This window comes from Gadus macrocephalus, chromosome 15 (genome assembly GCF_031168955.1).
Source record: "Gadus macrocephalus chromosome 15, ASM3116895v1".
NCBI lineage: Eukaryota > Metazoa > Chordata > Actinopteri > Gadiformes > Gadidae > Gadus > Gadus macrocephalus.
The window spans coordinates 20,943,116-20,967,104 of record NC_082396.1 but is presented as its reverse complement, the minus strand read 5'-3'; the positions used below and the strand labels follow the sequence as shown (position 1 = coordinate 20,967,104).

At 42.9% G+C, this 23,989-nt stretch overlaps 1 protein-coding gene across 1 annotated transcript in view; it reads right to left on the bottom strand.

Moving 5' to 3' along the window:
• pdxkb (pyridoxal (pyridoxine, vitamin B6) kinase b) overlaps window positions 1-23,989 on the bottom strand; it is a 156,574-nt gene that overhangs the window by 71,720 nt on the left and 60,865 nt on the right. Inside the window, exons 5-8 of the mRNA XM_060074017.1 lie at window positions 13,560-13,643; window positions 12,871-12,905; window positions 12,528-12,613; window positions 11,604-11,649 (exon numbers count right to left, since the gene is read on the bottom strand). Of these exons, the coding sequence (XP_059930000.1) occupies window positions 11,604-11,649; window positions 12,528-12,613; window positions 12,871-12,905; window positions 13,560-13,643 (251 nt within the window). The remainder of the gene's footprint in view (window positions 1-11,603; window positions 11,650-12,527; window positions 12,614-12,870; window positions 12,906-13,559; window positions 13,644-23,989) is intronic.

The window sequence follows — 23,989 nt, the reverse complement described above, 5'->3', positions numbered from 1 at the left end:
ATGGAGAAAGCTCAGTGTGCGACTGGTACGTAGTGGCTGTAGTACTGCACCACGGCTGAATTTCGGGATCCTCTTCCAATACTGTGTTAGGGGCCCACTAATATCTATATTAAAGCATTCATAAAGTAGCATGCCATAGGACCTTTAACAAGTTTTCCAAAAAATGGGGTCATGTCCTAAACGTTGCCTCCTTCTTTCAGGTTAAATATCCTGATGTTGTTCTGTCTTGATTTTTTCATTTGTTGGTTGTAAAATAAGTAATTTATTCCCTGCAGCATACTCGCTTTCTCTTTACACTTCTTCTTTCCTCCAAATCCTCCATTCTTTCTCCTGTATCTTTTAGTTCTCTTTTCACTTCTTTAATATCTTGATATAATTCCGCTAGAGATTGTTTTGTTTCTGTTTGGAAGTCGTTAATGTCCGTTCTGAAGTTCTCAATATAAGTGGAAATGTATTCCGTGAATTTTTGCCATCACCTGTGTGTTTTCAGGTGATGGCAAGAAAAAGTCTGTACGCTTTTTTTTAACATTCTTTATATGATATTTTTGAAAGAAAAAGAAAAAGAGACATATGGCTGAATAGTTAATTTAATGCTGGCCTTTTGTCCACAATTGTTTTTGTGAATGTTGATTAAGTAGTGAAATAATATCTACTTCGTTTATTTTTCATTGCCAAATGATATTTACTTTTATTAGTCCAGCCTATCAAAACCATACAGTATTGAGTAGAATTTAGTTCAGCCTACTGTTCCGGCCCGCCATAACAGTACCTGTTTCTCATGAGGCCCCTAGGGAGAATATCTGCCCACCCCTGACCTAGTAGGTCACTATCGTTATAAACCAGAACATTATCTACCTATCTAAGTCACTAACGTTGCAAACCACATAATCTCGATAAAAATATATCAGCATGTGAATGCAGAATCTGTAGACAAAACAGACTGTTCGTAGTCCGAGTAGTTTTTGCATGCATGCAGTTGCAACGTTCTATTTAGAGGGTAATAATCTCAGAAAACTATCGGCTGAGGAAGTTTTAGCTTTTTATTAGCTTTGATGAAATGTCTCCTGGACCTGAAACACGTACAAAAAATATAAATAACAATGACCGGCATACAGAAGAGGTTGTCTTATCCGAACCACTACTGCAATATTATCAAAAAACATAATCCCTGGACAGCTTCCTTTTTACCAATAAAGTACAAGATCCTGACCGGAGTTGCTCCGCCGCAGCCAACACATTCTCACTCCGAGCGCGTCGATTTCTGACGAACGGTCAGTGACTTTGGCTTCACTTTCTGACGCAAAAGGGTACCCTTGTGCTTCTTTTTTCGACGCATGGGGTTTTCAACTCCTTACAATGTAACAACTTCACGGGGGAGCCGATGGCTGCACACAGAGACGCTATGAGCATTCATCCCATTGGCTAACGGAGGACCTTGCGCTTCTTTTTTCGACGCAGGGGGTTTTCCACTCATTATAATGTAATCCCTCCACGGCAATATATGAAGCTATGAGCATTCATCCCATTGGCTAACGGAAGAGCCGATGGCTGCACATAGAGACGCTATGAGCATTCATCCCATTGGCTAACGCAGGACCATGTGCTTCTTTTTTCGACGGAGGGGATTTTCCACTCATTGCAATGTAATCCCTCCACGGCAATGTATGAAGCTATGAGCATTCATTCATCCCATTGGCTAACGGAAGACCCGATGTCTGCACATTAACGGCGATTTTACAGTGAAATCTGTGACATTCCTCAACACAACTACACCAACGTGTCCTTGTTAATTACAAAACATGTATGGGTTAAGTTTATGGGCATCAGTTGTCCTGTTTTGTGCTTTGATTGAGAGAAACAATAGTTTTTTCGATCAGTGCTGGGTAGCTGAGGTCGTTGCTATAGAGACCAAGACAGACAACCCTTTCTCATCAAAATTACGTTCCCAGAGTACTATTCGGCATTCTCAATTACGTTTGTCTAAAAAACGTATTTTGTTTGTGATTACGTTTTATTGAACATATTGTAGTGCCGGAGGAAAAGGAGGCTAGCCCCCGTGACTCCTGACCAGTTCCCTCCCACTCGATCAGTAAGAGGGGAACACAAACCCATAATGTAGTCACTACAATATCGTAAATACGAATTCGTTCTCAGCCCATTTTTGCCATTTATTTACCGTGTTACTATAGCAGAATAAAGAATAAATTCATGCATTATCATTCAACTTGAACATGTGTTTTTACAGTATAGAGTGGTGGAGGGATGACGTGTGTTGGCCAACCCGGAAGTGAGCGTCGCCCTCGGTTCCGTTCCCTTGACAAAAAGCCAACGGGTTTTTCCATTGGATTTTGGATTATTGCAGAAAAATTAGCATCCTTGAAGCCGCTCCTCAAAAACTGAAAATAAATAAATAAATAAAAATAACCATGCTTCAAAGAACGAAATGTAAACTAATGCATTCTGAATGGGAGTGTTTCTCCGATTAATCCATGCTCCACAGAACGAAATGTAAACCCATGCAAATAAAGACTTCATGGTCCTAATAATTTAAACATCATTAATCTCCTGATTAATCTCCTGAGTGTGTAGGGTGGTATTCTATTTTTTTCAACGGGGCTGCATCCAGTCACTTGACCGTCATGGTTGCTATGGTGGTTGCTATCGACCGCCCCCTCTAATCCTTAAACCGCGCGGCAAAGGAGCTGCCGTCAATTGTGTTGTTTTTGTCGTAAACTAGGGTCCGATGGTTAAAAAATAGACAGATATTCCAAGGTATCCTTAAAGGCAGCTTGGATGTTTTTATTTTCTGCAGTTTAGACTCCTTCTATAACCTATTTTTTAAAGCAAAACACCAAGCTCATTGATTTATGAGGCAGTGTTATTTGAAACAATTTATTCAATAAATATTTGTGAGAGGTCATTCCTTCTCCTGAGTTTGCTTCCTATTTATGTCTAGTGTACACCCCTACTGTCCACAATCATTTCCCCCCCCCTCCCCATATGGATTTGGAGAATTGTTGCCACGTCCCAGTGGTGGAGGTATCATATATATGAAAGAGGGCATTCAATTATACTACAATGATCAATTAGGAGGCCGAAGCCCTAAAGGAAGTGATGCAATAGGTGACTGAGTCGAGAAAATGTAAGTAAGCTGTACTTGGGGTCTCTTATATATCAAAGGGGGTCTCAAAGGACGCATACGCTTCAACCTGTGGCTCCAGCCCTACAGGAAATGACTCAGCAAGTGCTCCATCTCGTTGCACCTCACCCAGCGGCTCGCTTGCAAGATTTTGGCCTGAAGTTCTTTCCAGAACTACACCGTAGCCATCCAACATGCATATCTGAGAATCAGGCCTCTCTTTAATAATGACAAAAAGTTACGAGAGAAACACACATTAACTTTTTGTTATCTCATAAGCGGCGTGGTGCCGGCTCCTTTTGACCTTTTGACCCCAGACTTCTGGGGGAATTGCTGAATCAATTCATTAGTCAATCAGAAGTATGTAAATATCTTCCCGGTGGCGTAAGAGGGCGAACAAGGTGTCCTTCAACATCTACGCTTCCAGGCGATTGCAACGGTGACACAAATGAGCATATTCGAACATGTTTAATGGTAGTAATTAGCTGTCGAAATTGGAGGCCTTAATAAATAATGAGCAGCTATTGAATTGCTTCCCGACAGAAATTTGTGACAAATGACATGTTATTTAGCATCTACACGTAGAGCTGAGTCCAATGACACCAAGCATGACACTCTAGCAAATGGTAACATGTATTTTACATGGTACACCTACATGATCTCGGTGTGGCAAGAGGGCGATCTTGATCTCATTGGACTCAACTTAACGTGTAGATGCTAAATAACATGTAATTTGTCAAAAATCTCCATCGGGAAGCAAATCTATAGCTGGTCATTATTGATAATGGCCTCCAAAATCGACAGCTAATTACTACCCCGAAACATATTCAAATATGATCATGTGTGGCACTGTTGCAATCGCCTCGAAACGTAGATGTCAAACGACACCTTGTTTGCCCCGTTACGCCACCGGGAAGATATTTTCATACTTCTAATGGATTGATTCATATTTTAAGGTTCTCGGAGTGAGACTTTAAGTGGCTGCAGCAGAAGTGTTGAGACGAAATATGATATCAAGAAATGTATAGAATATTCCCATTTACATTATGATTCTTCGTCATAACTATCCGACCAAACATCCTTCACATTCACCGAGCGAAGATTATGAAAGTACAGGCCCCCCCTTCCTGCACTCGGGGTCCGACTGGGCCAAGTTTCGGTGCGGGGGTCCCAGTTAGGCCCTAGAATAAGGTATTCAAAAAAGGTATTTCAGGGCGGCAGGACCTTCCTATCTCAAAAACTGTTTTTCCACCACATTCTGAACCATTAGGTCTTGCAGGCAACACTTCTGAGGGGCTTTGTCCAAATGACAGTCCATTTGGGAAAACTTTTTTTCTCTAAGGGCTAGAACTCCAAATCTCGGATATGTCGTTCTCGGGGCCCCGGGAAATGTGTGTAAACATTTTAGCATCCCTAGCTATCTCGAAAAGGCCGGAAAAGGGGCGTGACCTCCAACAGTACAGTAAATGTACATAAGACAGAGGTTCGTTTCTTCTCCCCATTTTTTGTGGGATGGTGGTGTACATGTGTGGCTTAAGGTGTGTAGACACAGCTGGCCTGTGGCCAAGTTTTTGAAGTCTGGGGTCAAAAGGTCAAAAGGAGCCGGCACCACGCCGCTTATGAGATAACAAAAAGTTAATGTGTATTTCTCTCATAACTTTTTGTCATTATTAAAGAGAGGCCTGATTCTCAGATATGCATGTTGGATGGCTACGGTGTAGGTCTGGGAAGAACTTCTGGCCAAAATCTTGCAAGCGAGCCGCTGGGTGAAGTGCAACGAGATGCAGCACTTGCTGAGTCATTTCCTGTAGTGCTGGAGCCACAGGTTGAAGCGTATGCGTCCTTTGAGACCCCCTTTGATATATAAGAGACCCCAAAGTACAGCTTACTTAAATTTCCTCGACTCAGTCACCTATTGCATCACTTCCTTTAGGGCTTCGGCCTCCTAAATGATCATTGTAGTATAATTGAATGCCCTCTTTCATATATATGATACCTCCACCCCTGGGACGTGGCAACAATTCTCCAAATCCATATGGGGAGGGGGGGGGAATGCTTGTGGACAGTAGGGGTGTACGCTAGACATAAATAGGAAGCAAACTCAGGAGAAGGAATGACCTCTCACAAATATTTATTTAATAAATTGTTTCAAATAACCCTGCCTCGTTAAATTAATGAGCTTGGTGTTTTGCTTTCAAAAATAGGTTATAGAAGAAGTCTAAACTGCAGAAAATAAAAACATCCAAGCTGCCTTTAAGGATACCTTGGAATATCTGTCTATTTTTTAACCATCGGACCCTAGTTCACGACAAAAACAACACAATTGACGGCAGCTCCTTTGCCGCGTGGTTTAAGGATTAGAGGGGGTGGTCGATAGCAACCACCATAGCAACCATGACGGTCAAGTGACTGGATGCAGCCCCGTTGAAAAAAATAGAATACCACCCTACACACTCAGGAGATTAATCAGGAGATTAATGATGTTTAAATTATTAGGACCATGAAGTCTTTATTTGCATGGGTTTACATTTCGTTCTGTGTAGCATGGAAAAATCTGAGAAACACTCCCATTCAGAATGCATTAGTTTACATTTCGTTCTTTGAAGCACGGTTATTTTTATTTATTTATTTATTTTCAGTTTTTGAGGAGCGGCTTCAAAGATGCTAATTTTTCTGCAATAATCCAAAATCCAATGGAAAAACCTGTTGGCTTTTTGTCAAGGGAACGGAAGCGAGGGCGACGCTCACTTCCGGGTTGGCCAACACACGTCATCCCTCCACCACTCTATACTGTAAAAACACATGTTCAAGTTGAATGATAATGCATGAATTTATTCTTTATTCTGCTATAGTAACACGGTAAATAAATGGCAAAAATGGGCTGAGAACGAATTCGTATTTACGATATTGTAGTGACTACATTATGGGTTCGTGTTCCCCTCTTACTGATCGAGTGGGAGGGAACTGGTCAGGAGTCACGGGGGCTAGGGGGACGCGTTAGGCGGTTGCACGCGAGATCTAACCATGCACTGTGACTGATTGTTCTGATCTGTTTTATTGGATTAAACGGTTATAATTAAGTTGCCTACGTCCTCCTTTTCCTCCGGCACTACAATATGTTCAATAAAACGTAATCACGGACAAAATACGTTTTTTAGACAAACGTAATTGAGAATGCCGAATAGTTCTCTGGGAACGTAATTTTGATGAGAAAGGGTTGCTCTGTCTGTCTTGGTCTCTATAGCAACGACCTCAGCTACCCAGCACTGATCAAAAAAACGATTGTTTCTCTCAATCAAAGCACAAAACAGGACAACTGATGCCCATAAACTTAACCCATACATGTTTTGTAATTAACAAGGACACGTTGGTGTAGTTGTGTTGAGGAATGTCACAGATTTCACTGTAAAATCGCCGTTAATGTGCAGACATCGGGTCTTCCGTTAGCCAATGGGATGAATGAATGCTCATAGCTTCATACATTGCCGTGGAGGGATAACATTGCAATGAGTGGAAAACCCCCTGCGTCGAAAAAAGAAGCACATGGTCCTGCGTTAGCCAATGGGATGAATGCTCATAGCGTCTCTATGTGCAGCCATCGGCTCTTCCGTTAGCCAATGGGATGAATGCTGATAGCTTCATATATTGCCGTGGAGGGATTACATTGTAATGAGTGGAAAACCCCCTGCGTCGAAAAAAGAAGCGCAAGGTCCTCCGTTAGCCAATGGGATGAATGCTCATTGCGTCTCTGTGCAGCCATCGGCTCCCCCGTGAAGTTGTTACATTGTAAGGAGTTGAAAACCCCATGCGTCGAAAAAAGAAGCGCAAGGGTACCCTTTTGCGTCAGAAACTGAAGCCAAAGTCACTGACCGTTCGTCAGAAATCGACCCGCTCGGAGTGAGAATGTGTTGCCACAGCAGGTTGTAAAGAGATCTACGAGAGCCACAGAAACAAAGAAAGCACTAAGTGCAGTCAGACTACCTATGAATACCGCGGACCAAATTCAAGCATGAAATATTTCATTTTCCTCCCAATTGGCTTATGTGTTGATGTTTTTAATTACGCTCTTTTTTACATGAGGTATTTACATTGTCGCCCAGTGGACTACAAATCTAAACTAGAAAATGCGGTGAGTGCTGTAGTACAAAATGAGGTTGAAAATATTTTTTACTAAAGCCACATGGATTAAGACATAAAGAAATGTTAAATGGCTTAAATCAAGTGAAAGGATTTGAACAAAAGTTCAAAAGTTTAAATGGAGTTAACAATGTAAACATGCACGACATTTAAGAAAAAGTAAATGGTTGGAAACAAATCAAGTGACAGCTGAATGAAAAGCGCAAAGCATTGCTAAAACAGCAGAAATGTAAAAGGTCAAATGTATTGCCCTGCACTGCTGGTGTGTGTGTGTGTGTGTGTGTGTGTGTGTGTGTGTGTTTATCAGAGAATAGCGAGCCGGTGTGTGATTAAAAGCAGCCCAATCTGGCAACAATGCTTGAACGTCCTCCAAAAGTAGCCCAAACCAGCGGGGAAAAACCCCCAATCTGGCAACATTGCTGAACGTCCTCACGCTCCAGCGACAACGTAAATCAATATGACCAACTGAAAATGAAGCCGGTGTGAAACTAAAACTGTTATTCTGAATAAAGTTTAAATTATATAGAATTTCCGTTGTGTGTAGATTTGTTTAATGGTTTGACTGATGGTAAACGGTTGAAATTTGTTAGCTTGTAATTAGCTTGTAGCCAGTTAACTATTGTGCACTATCCCATTGAAATGAAAAAAAAAATGAATAAATACAAACTAGAAATTGCATTTCCTGCAGAAAACACGTGTGAATGCTGACGGCTCAATGAAAAGCGCAAAGCGTTGAAATGCTGAAAATGGAGATTTGTAAAATCAATTGAACTGAAGAATCTGAAAGTAGTAGTAGATGAAGTAGTAGTAGTAGCTGAAGTAGTAGTAGCTGAAGTATAAATATTAGTAGTTGAAGTAGTAGTAGTAGCTGAAGTAGTAGTAGTAGTTGCTGAAGTCTTAGGAGTAGATGAAGTTGTAGGTAGAAGCTGAAGTAGTAGTAGAAGCTGAAGTCGTAGTAGTATTAGCTGAAATAGTAGTAGAAGTAGATGAAGTAGTAGTATAAGCTGAAGTAGTAGTATAAGCTGAAGTAGTAGTAGAAGTAGCTGAAGTAATAGTATTAGCTGAAATAGCAGTAGAAGCAGAAGTAGCAGTAGAAGTAGCTGAAGTAGTAGGTAGTAGCTGAAGTAGTAGTATAAGCTGAAGTAGTAGTAGTAGCTGAAGTAGTAGTAGAAGTAGCTGAAGTATTGAGGAAGGAGATAGGTCCCAAAGTTTGTAGAGCAGCATTTGCCTAATTAGCTCGTAGCCAGCTAACTATTGTGCACTATCCCTGTGAAAGGAACAAATAATTGAATAAATACAAACTAGAAATTGCATTTCCTGCAGAAAACGCTTGTGAATGCTGACGGCTCAATGAAAAGCGCAAAGCGTTGCTGAAAATGAAGATTTGTAAAATCCATTGAACTGAAGAATCTGAAAGTAGTAGTAGTAGTAGTAGCTGAAGTGGTAGTAGTAGCTGAAGTAGTAGTAGCTGAAGTATAAGTATTAGTAGCTGAAGTAGTAATAGCAGCTGAAGTAGTAGTAGTAGTTGCTGAGGTAGTAGTAGTAGTAGCTGAGGTAGTAGGTAGTAGCTGAAGTAGTAGTAGTAGTTGAACTAGTAGTATTAGCTGAAGTAGTAGTATAAGATGAAGTAGTAGTAGTTGAAGTAGTATAAGCTGAAGTAGTAGTAGCTGAAGAAGTATGTAGTAGCTGAAGTAGTAATAGTAAATGAAGTAGTAGGTAGTAGCTGAAGTAGTAGTTGTAGCAGTGGTAGTAGTAGCTGAAGTAGTAGTAGCAGTAGCTGAAGTAGTAGTTAGTAGCTAAAGAAGTAGTGGTAGCTGAAGTAGTAGTAGTATTGCTGAAGTAGTAATAGTAGCTGCAATAGTAGTAGAAGCTGAAGTAGCAGTAGAAGTAGCTGAAGTAGTAGGTAGTAGCTGAAGTAGTATGTTGTAGCTGAAGTAGTAGTAGTTGCTGAAGTAGTAGTATAAGCTGAAGTAGTAGTAGAAGCTGAAGTAGTAGTAGCTGAAATAGTAGTAGAAGCTGAAGTAGTAGTAGAAGTAGCTAAAGTAGTAGTAGTTACTGAAGTAGTAGGTAGTAGCTGAAGTAGAAGTAGTAGCTGAAGTAGTAGTAGTAATTGAAGTAGTTGTATTGGTAGGAGTAGTAGTAATGGTAGTAGTAGTATTTGTAGTAGTAATGGTAGTAGTAGTATTGGTAGTAGTAGTGGTAGTAGTAGGCAGTAGAAATGTTGAATAGCTTTAATCAAGTGAGATAGTTGAACAAAATTTTAAAATCGAATGCGAATAAAGCTCTGTGTGCGTGTGTGTGTGTGTTTGTATGTGTGTGTGTGTGTGTGTGTGTGTCTTAAGAGAAAGGCGGAGACATTGCATGTGTTTGGGTGTGTGTGTCTCTTTAAGGGAAAGGCGGAGCCATTGCGTATGTGTGTCTCTTTAAGAGAATGGCGGAGTGTGTGTGTGTGTGTGTGTGTGTGTGTGTGTGTGTGTGTGTGTGTGTGTGTGTGTGTGTGTGTGTGTGTGTGTGTGTGTGTCTCAACGGATATCAATGAGAGCAACTGAAAACTATGCCAATTTGAAACAAGTAAAAGTAGAAATTTAGAAATGCTATCGAAATTTCGTTTTGATAGTATTGAAGATACAAATGTGTCGATTTGTGGAATGGTTTGAACGATGGTAAACGGTTGAAATTTGACAGAGTTACGATGTCCTAAGTAATTCCGTTGTCAGAATGGGCAGACGGCTTCAATGGGACCAACTGTAGAATGCGACTGTTTGAAACTAAAACTGTGATTCTGAATAAAGTATGAATGATATTGAAATTCCGTATTCATAAGGTTCATGTGACGTCACTGTAGCTTTGTGCTGCCATCTTGACGACAGATCCCACCCACTGACCCACTGATTTCAGTGGTAACTCAGCACCAACAACAACACCTACGACCACAATCAAACAATGAGGATGCGCTCTTTTATTCTCTTTAGTACAGGTAATGAAAGGTTCTGAAAGATGGCATATCCATGTAGCTTACTAATGAATAAAATGCATACAAAAAACGTTGACATATGACCCACTATGTTCTGCTCCATATACCCAATGTTGACATCGTCCCAGCCAAAGAGTATTGGTATTAATACCTCATTCATTGTCCAAAATAATCCATAATAATTCAAATCGGGTTTCGTTGTGGGTACAAAATGAATCTTGAAGAAGACTCGTCCTAAGCTTCCCCGGCGAAATTATCGTCTATGATTTGATGACTGATTTCAACAATCAATGATAGTAACCCACAACAAACTGTTCACAAGAAGTCACAAATATATAGTACTTAACTTTGCCATTATCAGATAAAGATTATTGGTGGCCAAGTGCCTCACTTTAGCGTCCTTCACCCATCCAGCCACAGCATATTGGTAGGCATCAGTGCTCTTGAACGCTTTCAAGATATCTCCACTGTATGGGGAGGGGTTGTGGACTAAATAAATATATATGTCATGAAGATTGATTTGAGGCAAGCATACTAATGGACTAAAAAAAACTAGGGATAAAAAATAAGGATCGGAGCCTAAAATCTATAATATCTCTGTCTCTCTCTAACATTCAGATGAGCGGTGTGGGCGGCCATACTTGGCGAGATCGGTCGAGCAAATGGCGGCGTTCCAGAAAACGTGACGTAGATGAACCGTATGAATACAAGTGTGTAGATTTGTTAAATGGTTTCAACGAAGGTAAACGGTTGAAAATCAATTTAGTTACGTCTTAAACAGTTGAAGTTCCAGAGGAAATGACTCCTATGTTATAAAAAGTGGAAAAAGCGGAATGGTTTAAAAAGTTTAAGGAGTTGAAAAACTCTGAATATTAGCCATCATTTCGTTAAAGAGCTGAACGTTTTAATAGTTGAATGGTTTCTGTAGCTGAAAGTATGGCGGAGAAATTGAGACCAAAAAACGGCGGAAGAAGAATAAGAATAATAAAGAATTCAATATCTAGAGTGTGAATGCTACAGCATTCACACAGCATTCATTATTATTAGTGTGAATGCTACAGCATTCACACTAATAATAAAGATTTCAATATCTTATCTATCTAATATATATCAAATCATGGATCACTACCATTAGAATCCACATCATAGTTTACCAAGTAAGGTCACTTCTGTTACAGACTATCATTATCTACCTAGAAGGTAACTTCTGTTACAGACACATCATTATCTACCCAAGTGGGTCACTAACATTAGAAGTCACCTCCTTAGACACAGAGTTAGAAGGGATGGAGGTGGAAGGACAGAAGGAGGAGGAAGGAAGGGAGCAGGTTGAAGGGCTGTTAGGATTCTCACCTCCACAGCCTCTTTCTCTGTGCTGATGTTTTTCCCAGTCAATAACCTAAAATAAAAACAAAAAACACGAACCCAGCGTTAACAGTGATTCCATCCACTCTACAAGCTCTACTCCTTGCCATTCTCCCTCTGGACTCTTCCTCTTGTTTTTCTGCTCGTATCCTTGTGTTAATTTTTATCAAGTGATTTTGGTTTTCTATGTTCCTGCCCACATTGTAAAGCATTCTTGAGTGTCCTTTGAAAGGCGCTATATAAATCGAAAGTATTATGATTAATACAAGCTACTCTATTGAAGCATCAATTAAAACCTTTGAATTAAAATAAAGAACAAGTAAGATCAGGAAGTGCAGTGCCAATGTCAAAGGGCCCCTACTTTACCAGCAGGTCTGATGGTAGGTGAGCCTACTTAGTGGACTGTAGCACTTGGTAGACTTATCTATTCCTCAAACATCTAGATGGACCCTCCCACTTGTGAAGTCACTGAGTCAAAGGGAACATTTTGAAACTGCTGGAAGGCAAGTTTAAATGGAACACAGAAAACACCCCTTAACAAGGCAAAATGGACCACAGAAAACACCCCTTAACAAGGCTAAATGGACCGCAGAAAAGAAACCTTAAGAAGGCAAAATGGACCACAGAAAACACCCCTTAACAAGGCAAATGGAACACAGAAAACAAATTAAATTGACCATAGAAAACATCCCTTAACTATGAAAAAGCACCACTGAAAATAATTTAAGTGTAAAGATTTTTGTTAATTACCAGCGTTAACAAAGAATAAATGTCTGCCTTCAAATAGCCACCTCGCACACAATTCAGTCACAAGAACATCATTTTACCAATGCAAAGGTGACTGGAGACTAAGGTTTTTATTGACTATCGTATTATCAGTTATTCATTTGATTGATTATCAAAGTTACTCACTCTGCTTCAAACTGATTGGGAGTGATGATGTCAGCAACCGGGACCACCTTGTTCTTATAGACAGGATGGAGGTTTTCAGGCACATACTATAACACACACACACACACACACACACAGAGACACACACACACACACACACACACACACACACACACACACACACACACACACAAACACACGTACACATACAAATACATATACACAGACACAGATTTTACTGGAAATGTTATTTGAGTCCCGGAAGATGGTAGCAAAGTTCCTTACACAAAGGAACTGAACCTACAACCTCAGTAAAGGATTTGCATTTGTGTGTTTGTGTGTGGTTGTGTTCGTGCCAACATACCATGGAACCATGATCGCCAAGCACAGGGTCACACACTGAAAGGACACACACTGAGTCAGTGAGCTGATATTGGTCTGGTCTAAGAAGGCCTTCCATTGCAGTCGTACCTGGTGCCATGTGGTATCTAGTCTACCAGGTACCACAGGCAATAATACTGGTAATTGACAATCACTGCAAGATAGGCGTCATTCAGATCGTCTTTGACGATCTGAATGAAAATTCTGCGATGAATGTCCACCCAGTGTCTCTCTCCAACATGAGGCCAGTGTGTCCATCACTGAGAGAATGCTCCCTGTATCATTCATGTTGGGAATTTTTCACACATCATTATTGTCCGAGATTACAATTGCCAGTTGTTGTTTTTGAAGAACCACAAACACGAACCATGTCTTGGTTCAAAAGGATTGTTAAATTGGTCAGCACTGTTAATAAGTAGTGTAGCCAATTAGTAAGGTGAAGCCTACATCTAATCATTAGTGTGTTGGACAGGTCAGGGTTTGTGTGTTGTCATTTTTACCACCGTTCACAACGTTCCTTTATAAATTTTCATCCCAAAAAGCGGAGCGACTGGTCGGATTAGCATCATGCTAAAAAATAAGCTGAACCTTAAGAATATTCATTCATTTTTTTTAAATTAATATAAATCAGCTGTATTCATCAGTCACATGCTGCAGCATCAGAACACTTACCATAAACCAGACTGGGGTTGGCCCTCTTCAGCTCCTGGATGATGTCCACCACCATCTCCAGGAAGGACGTGTCCCTGGAGTACCCTGACCAAAGACAAGAGACAAGAGGGTGAGTCCTACAGATGATACATATTAGGCTGACTGCTAAGGGGACCTTACAAACAGTAGGAGCTAGGAGAGGTCATCCAAAGGTCAAATAAAGGTCACTACCCCACCAAGCTGTGCCACTTGACTTAATATTTGTGCAGATTAGGGTCTACATAACCCAAATATTTACTCACGTCTTGAATCAATACAAAACACATTATTTTGTGATCAGTATCAGTCTGGATCTAAAGCCGCCCACATACCTTTCAGTTAATTTTTTAAAGGAATATAATTATCAAGTGCTCATATACCACTCAGTACTCACAAGAGTATACATATAAAGAAAGTATGATTGATATCTTGACTTTATGCTATATGAAGGAAAGTAAGTGTGGAAAAACGCTCCAAAAAGCTCTCTAAACTCAAACAGAAGGCCCTCGGTTCACTCCATGAGAAAGAGTCAAGAGAAAGCCTTGCTACTTGATTATTACTATCCATTATAGCTTCTGCAACACACCTCCTTGTTCAAGAGCCATTAAGCTCTGTAATGTAATCTTAATCTGCCGGAGAAGAGATTTAATGGATCCTCATCCTCATCGTAATCCGCTTATCCGGGGTCGGGTCGCGGGGGAAGCAGCTCAAGCAGGGGGCCCCAGACTTCCCTTTCCCGGGCCACATTGACCAGCTCTGATGGGGGGATCCCGAGGCGTTCCCAGGCCAGTGTTGAGATATAATCTCTCCACCTAGTCCTAGTCTTCCCTGAGGTCTCCTCCCCACTGGACGTGCCTGAAACACACGCCCAGTGGGCATCCTTGCCAGATGCCCGAAACCTCCTCAGCTGACTCCTTTCTAAGTAAAGAAGCAGCGGCTCTAATCCGAGTTCCTCACGGATGGCTGAGCTTCTCACCCTATCCCTAAGGGAGACGCCAGCCACCCTTCTGAGAAAACTCATCTCGGCCGCTTGTACCCGCGATCTCGTCCTTTCGGTCATCACCCAACCCTCATGACCATAGGTGAGGATAGGAACGAAGATCGACCGGTAGATCGAGAGCTTTGCCTTGCGGCTCAGCTCTCTTTTCGTAACAACGGTGCGGTAAAGCGAACGCAATACCGCCCCCGCTGCTCCGATTCTCCGGCCAATCTCACGCTCCATAGTACCCTCACTCGCGAACAAGACCCCGAGGTACTTGAACTCCTTCACTTGGGCTAAGGACTCATTTCCTACCCGGAGTAAGCAATCCACCGGTTTCCTGCTAAGAGTCATGGCCTCAGATTTAGCGGGGCTGATCCTCATCCCAGCCGCTTCACACTCGGCCGCCAGCCGATCCAGTGAGTGCTGAAGGTCACAGGCCGATGATCCAATGAGGACCACATCATCTGCAAAAAGCAGTGACGAGATCCTCAGACCACCGAACTGCAACCCCTCCCCACCACGACTACGCCTCGATATCCTGTCCATGTATATCACAAACAGGATTGGTGACAAGGCGCAGCCCTGGCGGAGACCAGCACCCACTGAGAACGAAACTGACTGGCTGCCGAGGACGCGAACACAGCTCTCGCTTTGGGAGTGCAGAGATTGGATGGCCCTGAGGAGAGACCCCCTTAGCCCATACTCCCGCAGCACCTCCCACAGTTTCTCCCGGGGGACCCGGTCATACGCCTTCTCCAGATCCACAAAACACATGTAGACTGGATGGGCATACTCCCAGGCCCCCTCCAGGATCCTTGCAAGAGTGAAGAGCTGGTCCGTAGTTCCACGTCCGGGGCGAAAACCGCATTGCTCCTCTTCAATCTGAGGTTCGACGATCGGCCGAACCCTCCTTTCCAGCACCTTGGAGTAGACTTTACCAGGGAGGCTGAGAAGTGTGATACCCCGGTAATTGGCACACACTCTCTGGTCCCCCTTTTTGAACAGGGGAACCACCACCCCGGTTTGCAACTCCTTTGGCACTGTACCCGACTCCCACGCAATGTTGAATAGGCGTGTCAACCATGACAGCCCCTCAACACCCAGAGCCTTTAGCATTTCTGGCTGGATCTCATCAATCCCTGGGGCTTTGCCACTGCGGAGATGTTTGACTACCTCAGTGACCTCCACCAGGGAAATTGACGACGAAACACCATCAACCTCGAGCTCTGCCTCCAACATAGAGGGCGTGTTATTCGGATTCAGGAGTTCCTCAAAGTGTTCCTTCCAACGTCCGACAACCAACTCAGTTGAGGTCAACAGAGTCCCATCCTTACTGTACACAGCTTGGATGGTTCCCCGTTTCCCCCTCCTGAGGTGCCAGATAGTCTTCCAGAAACACTTTGGTGCCGACCGAAAGTCCTTCTCCATGGCCTCTCCGAACTTCTCCCACACCCGCTGCTTAGCCTCCGACACGGCAGCAGCTGCAGCCCTTTGAGCCTATCGGTACCCTGCAACCGAGTCAGGAGTCCTCCAGGATATCATATCCGGAAGGCCTCCTTCTTCAATCGGACGGCTTCCCTGACCACCGGTGTCCACCACGGTGTCCGAGGGTTACCGCCCCTTGAGGAACCTAAGACCCTGAGGCCACAGCTAGCCACCGCAGCTTCAGCAATGGAGGCTTTGAACACCGCCCACTCCGGCTCAATGCCCCCAACCTCCACAGGAATGCCAGAAAAACTCCGCCGGAGGTGTGAGTTGAAGATACCTAGGACGGGGGCCTCCTCCAGACGTTCCCAATTCACCCGCACTACTCCTTTGGGCTTACCAGGTCTATCCGGAAATTTCCCCCATTCCCTGATCCAACTCACCACCAGATGGTGGTCGGTTGACCCTCTCTTAACCCGAGTGTCCAAAACATGCGGCCTCAGATCAGATGACACGATCACGAAATCTATCATCGATCTTCGGCCTAGGGTACTCTGGTACCAGGTACACTTATGAGCACCCTTATGTTCGAACATGGTGTTCGTTATGGATAATCCTTGACTAGCACAGAAGTCCAATAACAAACGACCGCTCAGGTTTAGATCAGGGAGGCCGTTCCTCCCCACCACGCCTCTCCAGGTGTCTCCATCGTTGCCCACGTGGGCGTTGAAGTCTCCCAGCAGAACTACGGAGTCCCCTACTGGAGCCCCATACAGGACTCCATTCAGGGTCTCCAAGAAGGCTGAGTACTCTGAACTGCTGTTTGGTGCATACGCACAAACAACAGTCAGAGTTTTCCCCCCTACAACCCTTAGGCGCAGGGAGGCGACCCTCTCGTCTACCGGGGTAAACTCCAACACCGCGGCGCTCAGCCGGGGATTTATGAGTATCCCCACACCCGCCCAGCGCCTCACGCCCTCGGCAACCCCTCGGTACCGGAGCTGAGACTGTGCGTGGAGGTAAAAAAAACCCGGCCACCAGGCGCTCGCCATCGAGCCCTCCGTCTGGGCCTGGCTCCAGACAGGGGCCCCGGGCTTCCTCCGGGCTGGGTCACATCTCCTCTTTTTTCGATATTCATTGGAGTTTTTGAACCATTCTTAGTCTGGCCCCTCACCTGAGACCACTCTGCCATGAGAGACCCTACCAGGAGCACAAGGCTCCAGACAACACAGCCCTTAGGTTCACAGGGACACGCAAACCTCTCCACCACGATAAGGTGACGGTTCCAGGAGAGGTGACTTAATGGATGCATACCTTAAATACTTTCTTTAAAAAGGGACAAACGAATATTGCTTTCTTAGTGCCTCTTTTTTTCAAATGTGTGTTGCTACCTGATTGCAACTACGGTAGGCGGTATGTGCCAAGAAGCTATGATAACATGTCATCCAATACTACTACCTCATCAAGTTTGCTTTCGGGGGATGAGGTATGTAATCTCGGGTTTACATACCTCATCGGGTGATGAGGTATGTAATTAACACTGTTGATGAGTGTTAATGTGTCCCTGAGCAAGACACTTAACCCTAACTGCTCCTGACGAGCTGGCTGTCGCCTTGCATGGTTGTCTCTGCTGTCGGTGTGTCAATGTGTGTATTAATCAATGTAAGTCGCTTTGGATAAAAGCCTCTGCTAAATGCCCTAATTGTAATTGTAACGATATGCAACCCTCGAAATCGCGACACTAAAAGCCACAAACCTGGCTTTACCGGACAACGGGTTTCCGTTGTCAGACAAAATTGTATCTCTCCGGTCAAATTGTCAGATTGAAATTTGCTAATAATCCGTCTAAATAATAGTCTGCTGACACCGCTCCTCTTATCGATGCTGTAAGTCTGCGACGAGGTGCCCTCGCTGTGATGACAGCGCTCCGTGGCAATGGAGCATTTCATTTCTCCACAGCCTCCTCATATGCGATATGAACGACATTTATCCAGAGTGGGCCAAGAGCCCAAAAATAGCCTGTGTGATCCCTGTCTCTAGTGCTTTGTGTGCTTTGACCGGCAGTTGGTCTGCTTATAGGCCAGAGTGAAGCGGCCACCGATTATTGACAGGCTGGGTATATTATTCTTATACACAACCAGACTAGTTTGTTTCTTCACTAGACTGACACACACACACACACACACACACACACACACACACACACACACACACACACACACGCTACCGCTCGCTCTCCTCGCTCGTCCACTAACTCGTCGTCACTCACACACACACACTGCCATTCTCGCACACACATATACGCTACTCGTAACACTATGCCTCGTTATTGCGAATCAAACGTTCATGTTTGTTCACATCTATCTAAAGTTAGGCTATTAAACATTTTGTGATGTTTGATTATGTTGTTATTTGAGCTACATAGCCTAATAAGAAGCGATTAAAGGACATTTGACCGAAAAGGAAACCTATGCAGGTCACTTTGACCGGCACCGTTTTTTCTAGCGGGAACGGTTAGTGCTAGCCTGGCACCGCCCACCTACCTACTTCCGCTCAATTTTCATTTCACTTCAGTAGTTAGTCTGGGTCTGGTCAGAGCCCGTCTACGAAGAGCCTAGGCACTTCCTATACGCCCCATTGTACCGATCTTGGTTGTAGTTCCATCAGATATCCACTGGGGTCGATCGCGGGCGAGTCCAGATTGAATGGGAGGGGGCGGACTTGCAACTTATTACGACCAGAGACCCCTCTTGATGGCATCTGAAGCTGAAGCACAATCGGAGGACTTTCCGTCTAAGTAAATTTTTGGGTACTGTATTTATATTTTCCTGCAGGCACTTTTATTTTTTATATAGTTATGTATAGGGATGGGAATCGGGAACCGGTTGTTGTTCAGAACCAGTGCAGAGTAAACCGATTCCTTGTAATCATTAGCAAGCCTGCTTAATAATTCCGCTTATCGGTTCCGGTTGCGGCAAATGCGTCATGACGTCACACACACGCTGCTTTGTTTTGGTTCAGAACGCAGCAAACATGGCGCCGCAGAGGAAGAAGCGCACTGTGCGTTCACACCAAACGCAACGGGGCGACAAGATCCCATACAAAGTGAACATAGAGACGTGTATCGGGCGAATTTTTCACGAGAGAAAACCGGCGACAAGTTTTGATTTGTCGCGCCACACTTTCGCCGTGTACAGGCGAGCGCGTTCTCGAGGATTTGTGCGACGACAAATTCGCTCGAGTTGATTATTTCAACTTTGACGCGAATTTCGCGTGATGACAGCCAGCGTTCAATAGCGTGTCCACTGAGTGACATGTGTAACGTAACAGCCAATCAGCGTTCAACCATCAAACTCAGTGCAGTGCAGTCCGGGGTGAACTGCACAATGGAGGAGAAAGTGATTGTTGCCGTTTGCGTCTCCCGGAGCTCTATATATAATAGTATATAATATGTATAGATAATATCATGGCCAACAGCTCTGTTCGCCACCGGATGGCCGTAGCGTGGGGAGCTCTCATAGGGATTGGGCTTCTCGGGGTTTGTTTACCGGCGTTGCTATGGTTTCCGGTCATGTGTGTTCAAACGGTTTATAGGTAGGCCCATATACAGGTCCTTCTCAAAAAATTAGCATATTGTGATAAAGTTCATTATTTTCCATAATGTAATGATAAAAATTAAACTTTCATATATTTTAGATTCATTGCACACCAACTGAAATATTTCAGGTCTTTTATTGTTTTAATACTGATGATTTTGGCATACAGCTCATGAAAACCCAAAATTCCTATCTCAAAAAATTGGCATATTTCATCCGACCAATAAAAGAAAAGTGTTTTTAATACAAAAAAAGTCAACCTTCAAATAATTATGTTCAGTTATGCACTCAATACTTGGTCGGGAATCCTTTTGCAGAAATGACTGCTTCAATGCGGCGTGGCATGGAGGCAATCAGCCTGTGGCACTGCTGAGGTCTTATGGAGGCCCAGGATGCTTCGATAGCGGCCTTAAGCTCATCCAGAGTGTTGGGTCTTGCGTCTCTCAACTTTCTCTTCACAATATCCCACAGATTCTCTATGGGGTTCAGGTCAGGAGAGTTGGCAGGCCAATTGAGCACAGTAATACCATGGTCAGTAAACCATTTACCAGTGGTTTTGGCACTGTGAGCAGGTGCCAGGTCGTGCTGAAAAATGAAATCTTCATCTCCATAAAGCTTTTCAGCAGATGGAAGCATGAAGTGCTCCAAAATCTCCTGGTAGCTAGCTGCATTGACCCTGCCCTTGATAAAACACAGTGGACCAACACCAGCAGCTGACATGGCACCCCAGACCATCACTGACTGTGGGTATTTGACACTGGACTTCAGGCATTTTGGCATTTCCTTCTCCCCAGTCTTCCTCCAGACTCTGGCACCTTGATTTCCGAATGACATGCAAAATTTGCTTTCATCCGAAAAAAGTACTTTGGACCACTGAGCAACAGTCCAATGCTGCTTCTCTGTAGCCCAGGTCAGGCGCTTCTGCCGCTGTTTCTGGTTCAAAAGTGGCTTGACCTGGGGAATGCGGCACCTGTAGCCCATTTCCTGCACACGCCTGTGCACGGTGGCTCTGGATGTTTCTACTCCAGACTCAGTCCACTGCTTCCGCAGGTCCCCCAAGGTCTGGAATCGGCCCTTCTCCACAATCTTCCTCAGGGTCCGGTCACCTCTTCTCGTCGTGCAGCGTTTTCTGCCACACTTTTTCCTTCCCACAGACTTCCCACTGAGGTGCCTTGATACGGCACTCTGGGAACAGCCTATTCGTTCAGAAATTTCTTTCTGTGTCTTACCCTCTTGCTTGAGGGTGTCAATGATGGCCTTCTGGACAGCAGTCAGGTCGGCAGTCTTACCCATGATTGCGGTTTTGAGTAATGAACCAGGCTGGGAGTTTTTAAAAGCCTCAGGAATCTTTTGCAGGTGTTTAGAGTTAATTTGTTGATTCAGATGATTAGGTTAATAGCTCGTTTAGAGAACCTTTTCATGATATGCTAATTTTTTGGGATAGGAATTTTGGGTTTTCATGAGCTGTATGCCAAAATCATCAGTATTAAAACAATAAAAGACCTGAAATATTTCAGTTGGTGTGCAATGAATCTAAAATATCTGAAAGTTTAATTTTTATCATTACATTATGGAAAAGAATGAACTTTATCACAATTTGCTAATTTTTTGAGAAGGACCTGTATATATACATTAGTGCTGTCAGTTAAACGCGTTATTAACGGCGTTAACGCAAACCAATTTTAACGACGTTCATTTTTTTATCCCGCGATTAACGCAATTTCTTATTTACAAAAATAAATAAAAATTCTTTGGTTCAAAACAAAGAAGCAGTGGCCTGACTGCTATGTTCAAGGCAGTATGTTTGTATGTTCATCGTTTAATTGCACTATAGGCTTTTTTTTTGTATCGTCCTGTTTTGATCAGTACATGCCAATGTTGTTATCAATAAAAAAACATTTGCACAAGGCAAGCCGATGCACTTCTCCATGTTGATAAGAGCATTAAAATGAGAACAATTAATGGGACAAAGAAATCAAGGGATATTTAGCATAGATAAAATATTTGCGATTAATCATGAGTTAACTATGATATTAATGTGATTAATCGCGATTAAATATTTTAATCGCTTGACAGCACTTAGCAGGGAGCAGACCCCTGCGCAAAGCCGAGGGAGCAACGCGACCGAGGCGGGGGATGGTGTGAAGCCTTTGAAAAAATAATGATTAAATGGTACATTCTGAGGCTATCTTAGAGTGAAATTCTAGCTCTTGTGGTCATCCTGAAAAACTAAAATACTATCAACTTTTGGTAGACTTGTACAACTTTACCCATGAATAAAATAGACTTCACACGCTTAAATGGACTGGTTTGATTATTTGCCGTTTCATGCCAAGTAAAGGAAATGGGTTCAATGTAGGTTCTATACTGTAAAACTTCAATATTTGTTTCAATCACTGAATGAAGCCTGCCATATTTGGGACAAGCATTGCTACATTAAATTGCTCTCGCAAAACTCTTGATCAACACTCAGCATTTGTTTATTTCTGTCGTTCATTGAAACCGCTTTGTGCAGAGAGAACTGGAATGGTCTTGTATACTTGCTTAGCATCTTAGCGCCTAGACCAAAAACCCATTCAAATACATAGTAGCTAGCTAGTTAGCTGCTAATAACTTTAACGTTAGCATGTCGACTCGGTCTGGGAAACTCCAATTCGGATCGGAATATTTTTGGAGTAATTATAAGTTATTTGAGGATCAGACACATTGTCAGGTGGTGGTGTTGGGATATTTTCGCGGAGAAAAGATCGTTTTGAGAAATAGTGTATGTTGTACAGCAGCATGTAAGTACAGATCCAAGTCTGACAGGTTCAGTCGGCATTTCGGTAGAATGGCGCACGCCGGGAGTATCGGGGCGCAGCGCCCCTGTTCCCTTGTTTAGAAAAAACCCTGATATATATATATATGGGTAGGCCCATCTAATAAATCTCTGTCTAATCGATACTTCATTCACTGCCTCTTCAGTGCGTCGGGTCCTCCGACGTCCCTCCCTCTTCCACAAAAGGTAAAGACATGCAATGGTGGTTATCTTGTAAAGTTTCCATTTCATCAAACTACCTCCAATATGCTGAAACATTTGGCTACAGAGCATGCAATTCATTTGCAGGAATGTCACTTATTTATTTTGTTTATGTCAGTTGAATTTTTTTACAAGTTGAATGCAAATGAGCACTGTTAGGCCTATTCCAAAAGGCACAAGCTCTTACTTGACTGTTTTCAGTCCGTGTTTTTAGTTTTATGGCACATAATGATGGCATTATGTGCCTTAAAATGGCATTTTTTTGTCTAGACCAATTGATGTGAAAATGTACCATTTCCTGATACTAGACACACTTCTGATCAGTTATCAAAGAGATTTAATACAAACAAACACATTTGTACTTATTTTCTCACCCAATGAGAATCGATAAGAGAATGGATAAGGAATCGGATCGATAAGCAGAATTGGAATCGGAATCGTGAAATTCTTATAAATTCCCATCCCTAGTTATGTATGGTGAAAGTACACGGGTATAAATGGAATTTCTTCCATTTCTTGTGTTCAATGTGTTATATACATGGTACGGTATGACAACCTTAAATAATACAGTCAATGACCCGCTCAATATTCATCTGTCAGTGTCTATTTTACGAAAATAAAGATAGTTTAAAAAAAAAAAGCCTCGTAAATGTGCCATGATAAACTGCTCCAACAGTGGAAACGGATTGTCCTTTTTTTCGTTTCCCAAGGACAGAATAAGGTAACGTTCTTGCTTGCTCCTGTAAGAATGGTCCTAGAGAAATAGGGGTATCATTTTTGTACCTAAAGGTAATTTTTTTGGAAAAGTTCCCTGTAAGGTACGGAAATGGTCCTTAAGGTGAAAACTGTGGACCTTTGTTTGAATATTAAGGTACAAATTACTCGTTCAAAACCAACTGTCATTTTGATTAGGAGCTTGATGCTGTAGGCATGTCGGCCAGTAGTTTATCGACCCTATCAACGGAGGAACTAATACAGAAATGTTTGGAAGCAGGAATTAAGATAAGTGAGGGTTAGGGTTAGGGTTAGGCAACACAATTCTGGGGTAAGTAAATACGTTTAACATTTTTGTCCATTGTACTGTTAGTGAGCTAACTTTAGTGGCAAATGAGAAACGTTCGGTGTTGGCTCACTAACATGGAGGGAAGCCGAAGGTTGCTCATTTGCCGCCCACATTTAAATGCGTCAAAGCCGGTTGTAAATCGTCAATAATTCCCTTTTTAAATGTTAGCTAGCTACATCAAGCACATTTAGTCAAAATGGGTTGTGTCGGTTGTATATAGATTTCTTTATGTATTGGCGCCATTATTGGCGCTCCCCCATGGAGCCCCTGCCAACTTGGGTAGTGCAACCTATTGCAACTTGCAGAATGGCCGCTTTGACAGCTTTT